Source organism: Rhinopithecus bieti, unplaced genomic scaffold, assembly GCF_001698545.2.
Source record: "Rhinopithecus bieti isolate Rb0 unplaced genomic scaffold, ASM169854v2 scaffold_8675, whole genome shotgun sequence".
Classification (NCBI taxonomy): domain Eukaryota; kingdom Metazoa; phylum Chordata; class Mammalia; order Primates; family Cercopithecidae; genus Rhinopithecus; species Rhinopithecus bieti.
The window spans coordinates 3466327-3472758 of record NW_016806447.1 but is presented as its reverse complement, the minus strand read 5'-3'; the positions used below and the strand labels follow the sequence as shown (position 1 = coordinate 3472758).

At 41.0% G+C, this 6432-nt stretch overlaps 1 protein-coding gene across 3 annotated transcripts in view; it reads left to right on the top strand.

Annotated features, from left to right (window-relative positions):
* Positions 1-6432, top strand: part of SEPTIN11 (septin 11) — a 94919-nt gene that overhangs the window by 80246 nt on the left and 8241 nt on the right. For all 3 annotated transcript variants that reach the window (XM_017876540.1, XM_017876539.1, XM_017876538.1), the window contains exons 8-9: positions 3113-3245; positions 5230-5417. In XM_017876540.1, the coding sequence (XP_017732029.1) occupies positions 3113-3245; positions 5230-5417 (321 nt within the window). The remainder of the gene's footprint in view (positions 1-3112; positions 3246-5229; positions 5418-6432) is intronic.

Here is a 6432-nt window from a genome sequence, read left to right as displayed (position 1 = left end):
AAAAAAAAAAAAAAAAAAAAATCACTTTGGATATCTTTACTGGATATGAGCCAGTTCCTTTTGAACTGATCTTCAATGACTGGGAAATATTAGTGAGGGCTTCTGGTATCTCTAGTGGACAACTCAACTGGCAGAGGTGTCTGGGAATCTGATTCTGTGGATGCTGTGGTTCTAAGTTATTTGTAAGTAACTAATTACAGTTGTGATTCCTTGGGGTAAGGTTTTATGGCTTCTTTGTTATGTTCCTGATTATTGTTTCCAATGTCAGAGTTCAAAAGCTGGCTGACATCCTAAGACACAATGATACAAGAAGTAGCATTTGTTGAGCCCATTTGCCTGCTCTGGCCCAGGGTGTCAAAACTGCTTCCAGTTTTGCCAATGGCAAAGTTGCTCCTTAGGCTTTCTCTGGTCCAATTTTGGACTGCAAGCTTCACTATAAAAAGCATTTTCCATCATGATCCAGCATACACATTTTGTGTGGTAATGCCTACTCTTAAACTTTTTAACGTACTGGTTAAGACCCACAATTGAGTTGTGATTCATAGTTTCAAAATGTATCTCCAGAAACTGAAGCATAAGATAGCTTGTGGTTGGAACTGAATAAGGCAGAGTCATTTAGTGAGTTCTCAGCATTTAGGGTAGCATTACCCAGAGCACATTCTATCAGTGAATTGCTTAAATTTTCCATGATCAGACAAATTTGGAGGGTTCTAAGACAATCAAATTAAACAGGTTCTTTTACTCTTGGGCTTCTCAGAGCATTTAAGACAAGCAGTAGTTAGCAAACGAGTTACATCAAATCACCTGGGAAGCATTTAAAACTAGCAAACTAGTTACATCAAATCACCTGGGAAGCGTTTAAAACTAGCAAACTAGTTACATCAAATCACCTGGGAAGCATTTAAAACTAGACCATTTTGCCTTACCAGACATCCTGAATCACCCTCTCCAGGACTGAACTTAGGACTCTGTATTTAGGGAAGTGTATGCAACAAAACGTGCCCAGTGCCCCTGCTGTGCGGCCAAGGTTGAGATCCACCATGCCCTGTGAATCTGCTAAAAGGATAGTAGGGGCACCATTCTCCCTTCCGTCTTTTGACGTTGGAGCCCCTCTTTTGGAGATCCTTTCTTGAAATTGGTGGTCTCTGGAATACATTTTGGGTAGTGTTTCTATCAAAGTTTCCATTGTTTGTTAGAAAGAAGAGGGAGATGTATTCATTATTCTAAAATCAACAAAAACTGAGTTTTCTGTAAAATTTCATAGGAGGGACGAGTCATCCTCTACCTTTGGCAATTCTGACCTAAGTAATAGTGATGAAGAGTTTATTATAAGCTAGTATGCAAAATTTCATGAATTATTTTATACTTCTGTTATCAGTACACTTCTCTATATATCCATCACTATAGATCTTAAACTTGAAGTCCAACTATTGCTATTAATATTAGCCAACACTAACATTGGCCAAACATGTTTTTATCTTGTAAGATAATGTGAAAGCTAAATGTACCTCTGGAAACTCAAAACAATTGTTTATAAACAGGTACTATTGATAGTGGCGAGGGCAAGAGAACTTACTTTTAATAAACTAATAACCATGTTAATTATTGAAGTAAAAACCAGCCTAAGTAATACGTTTCTTTTTTTGAGATGGAGTCATGCTCTGTTGTCCAGGCTGGAGTGCAGTGGCATGGTCTCAGCTCACTGCAAGCTCCAATTCCTGGGTTCAAGTGATCCTCCTGCCTCAGCCTCCCAAGTAGCTGGGGTTACAGGCGCTCACCACCACACCCAGCTAATTTTTGTATTTTTAGTAGAGATGGGGGTTTCACCATATTGGCCTCGAACTCATGACCTCAGGTGATCCTCCTGCCTCAGTCTCCCAAAGTGCTGGGATTACAGGCGTGAGCTACCATGCTTGGCCTAATACATTTTCTAATACTAAACTAGTTCTGTAGTTCATTATAGATGTGTGTATCTACATGCATGTATGTTCCTATCACCTGAAGTTCCTTTTTCTTCGTCTAAATGGACAGATGTAAATGGTGTGTGGTAGTCCGCATGGTATCGGGGGTCATCCAGAGTGGCTATCCAGTTTGTAGTCTACGCTTTGGATGAATTCGGTCCATGGGAAAGGCAGATATACCGCAGATGGTTAATATACAACAGTTGTTGTAGGGAAACAACAAGACAGAGAGAGAAATAGCACCTGTAAAATATCAGGAGATGTTTCTGTATGTATGTGGGGGTGGCAGTGGGGTTGTATTTTCTTAAGCTGTGCTACCAAAGTGATTTCTCTGTAAATATATTTGTTTTGACTTAGAAATAAAGCTAAGCTGTAGCATTCAATGTAGAATATTGGGCTCTAACTTCCGAGACAGTCAGGAGGAGGATAGAATTGAAAATAAAAATTAAACTTTTCTCCCTGCTCTATTTACAACTGGTAATATAACTTGAAAAGTAGCAATTTTCTACAATACCTTTAAAGGTAATGTTGTCTCTTTAGTTTACTTTTGCTGGATCTGTTTTCCACGTTGGGGACTGGAGGGAGATGAGAGGGGAGAGTACCATTTACTGGACACTGATATATGTTCGATGTTTTATTCCCTTCCCTTCATTTCATTCTCAGGGTCATATCCCTAGAAGGTAAGTGTCACTGTATCCACATCTCAGACCTTGGAGGCTGAGGGGAGGCTATGCTTTTCTAAGAACAGCTGGTCAGTTGGTACGGTCTGAATTCAAACCTGGGTCTGTGGGGCTCCAGTGCCTCTTCATTTCTCCCCCTATACCAGGCCTCCTCCATCTTCTCAAATCCTATACCACCTCCACCTCCTCAGCCCAGGTTTTCCCTGTATGAATATATGTAAGATAAAACTTGGCTAGTCAGAGACATACCTTTAGTGCTATGTCGTGCTTACTGACTGATTTCTAGTTCTTGATGCACTTGTCTTTCCAACTACAGCATAACTAAAAGCAAAACAGTGTCATTCTACTTATGCTTTAATATGGCAAGCAGCAACTTTATGTTTTGGAAGTAGATGGGTAGAAATTATGTGAACTGAAATTTCTTAGTATACAATTTCATAATGCTGTCCTTGGTTTGTGGATTTTGAATAGTCTTCAGGAGACATATGAAGCAAAAAGGAATGAATTTCTGGGAGAACTGCAGAAGAAAGAAGAAGAAATGAGACAAATGTTTGTTATGAGAGTGAAGGAGAAAGAAGCTGAACTTAAAGAGGCAGAGAAAGAGGTAAGCCATCTGTCCTGCTCCCAAGGGACAGATTTGTAAGAGGGAGATTTTCGTAATACTTCACACTTTAGAGGATTTCATGATGGTCCAAGTACTTTCTACATGCATTTTGTCACAAGTGACCTACCAACCTGGCCAGAAAAATGGGTCAGATATTCTCATTCCTACCTTACAGATGACAAACAGGTTATAAAAGTTAAAACTATTTTTGTAGTCACATACCTAGTTAGCAGCAAAATCGAGATTAAAACTAGATCTTAGGTCTCCAGATCTGATCACATGGCCTGTGTAGCTCTGTATTTCTTCAATTTGCAAGTCTTAAAACATGAGATTTGGGATTCTGGGACTATTATTGTCATCTTAGTCTATTAGCCAACTCTTCTAGACTTTGGCATTGTCTGGGGGACATGCTCTAACACAAAGCCTGTACTCCGCGTCTGCACCCATGCTTCTGCCCTCGTGGAGCTTGCACTCCCTGCTCCAGCCTTACCTCAGTTCCCTCCCCTGACCAGATTAACTGCTTCCTAGAAGTTAACATAGATTTGTACTATAACACTCATCCCATTATATTTGAGTGTGTGTGTGTGTGTGTGTGTGTGTACGCTTGTGTGCATAATGTCTATTTCTGCTGATCGATAATGAGTATCTGAAGTGTTTGACCTATACTCTATACGTTTCTAAGTGAAATCATCTAAATTTCCTCATTTTCTTGTTTTAATTTATTTTGTCTAAAAACTGAAACTTAGAGGCTATTTAAATAGCTAAGCACTCAAGATGGTTTTGCTGCAGAGAAAGTTCAGCCTTATTTGCTGTTGGCTTCAAGAACCAAGGGGATGCTGGGTAAAAAGTCTAAAATTATCTGGAATTCCTTCCTTTCCTTTTCTTTTTCATTTCCTTTCTTCTTCCTTTCCTTTTCTTCTTCCCTTTCCTTCCCTCAAGGGCCAGAAATTTACCAACACATTGTTTAAGTAGCTAATTCTTAATGCTTATATAGATATACACACACACACACGCATATATATACATATGTATATATATACACACACACACACATATATGTAGTCATTGTATATATCTCTAAGTAAATGTTTTTTATACATTTTGAAAAAGGACCAGAGGTAGAGAGCCAATTTTACCACTGGGGTGAGTTTTTTGTTAGGATCATAATTAATTTTGGCCAGGTGCGGTGGTTCACACCTGTAATCCCAGCACCTTGGGATGCCAAGGTGGGAGGATCACGAGGTCAGGAGTTTGAGACCAGCCTGGCCAATATGGTGAAACCCCGTCTCTACTAAAGATACAAAAATTAGCTGGGTGTGGTGGCGCATGCCCATAATCCCAGCTACTTGGAAGGCAGAAGCAGGAGAATTGCTTGAACCTGGGAGACAGAGGTTGCAGTGAGCTGAGATTGAGTCACTGCTCTCCAGCCTGGGCAACAGAGCGAAGGAATCTTTAGTCCAAGGAGTTCAAGTGTCACAGGAGTCTGGGTCTCTGAGGGATGTCCTTCAGCCTCCCAGCCCAGCTCCTCCAGGAAGTCAACAAAACGGTACTTTACACCTGTAGTTAAAGCCAGTGCAGCCACATGACACATGTTTGTTTGTTTGTATTTTTTTTTTTTTGAGATGGAGTCTCACTCTGTCACCCAGGCTGGAGTGCAGTGGTGCGATCTCAGCTCACTGCAACCTCCGCCTCCTGGGTTCAAGTAATTCTCTGCCTCAGCCTCCCGTAGCAGGGATTATAGGCGCCCGTCACCACGCCTGGCTAATTTTTGTATTTTTAGTAGAGATGGGGTTTCACCATCTTGGCCAGGCTGGTCTTGAATTCCTGACCTCGTGATCCACCCGCCTCAGCCTCCCAAAGTGCTGGGATAGCAGGCGTGAGCCACCATGCCTGGCCATGTTTTGTTTTTTGAACAGATCCAAAGAACTTTACATCAAATGGATTTTCATTCCGTTCACCAAGCCTGTCTTCTTTTTCTCTCCAGCTTCATGAGAAGTTTGACCTTCTAAAGCGGACACACCAAGAAGAAAAGAAGAAAGTGGAAGACAAGAAGAAGGAGCTTGAGGAGGAGGTGAACAACTTCCAGAAGAAGAAAGCAGCGGCTCAGTTACTACAGTCCCAGGCCCAGCAATCTGGGGCCCAGCAAACCAAGAAAGACAAGGATAAGAAAAAGTAAGCAGGTGTCACCCCCATGTATTGGGGACCTCTAACAGTTTATTCCTCTTGCATGTCTCTACTTTTCCCATTTACAGACTGGAAACTGGTCTTTTACCAGAAAGATAAAAGCAAGTATTTTCTCTACAGTGCAGGGAAGATGATGAAGGTTTTTAAAATATTTTTAAAAGGTACACAAAGATTGATTTATAAAACTTGACCACATTGACCGAGCAATCAGGCCTGGAGGAACCTGTTGTCTCCAGTAGCATCTTCCACACCAACACTAGGAGTCTCAAAGAAGACAGGTTGATGTCTCTTCAGCACCCTCTGAAGACAATTCTCATGACTCTTGATAGAGAGCGTCTTAAAATCACAGTTGTTAAAATTATTTTCCTATTCTGTGTTGTAAGACTTCGTAAGCCAGTCACTGAAAGTCTCGTTCCCAAAATGAAACATTTGGAAGAGCTGCTAGTGGCCACTAATTTCCTCTAAATTCAATATGATGAATTGTTTTATTGTGAAATGGGATCCAAATGCCTATCCAGTTGACACCTCTGCCAACCCTCAAGCCAAACCTAAACCCACTCATAAAAGGTTTTTTAAATAGGGTCTTAATGTCATGTGCCAAAAGGTCAGATTCTGCTTTTGAGTTAGTCACTCCCTATGATACTCCAGTAGCAGCTGCCTGAAACCAGTGGGAGATTTAGCCCTGCCTTGACATTCTCCTGTGATTTGAAGCTGTCCTTTGAATCATCAGAAAGCCTAGTTTTATGTTAGTAGCTATCGGTTTTGACAGGAAGCACTATGGTAAGAATACCACTAAGGAAAACCTTTGTGGTATCTCAGTGGCAGATATGCAGATGCCGCCCTCCTTTGTCTAATGTGCGGTGCTTTTAGGGCAGCTATTTAATATAAAGCAACTCAGAACTTGTTTCAGGAAGTCTTGCTCTTTGGCCTTACATGCGGAGGTTCTAGGGAAAAAGCTGACCATAAGTAAACAAAAACATTGATACTCAAGCACATAAAGAAT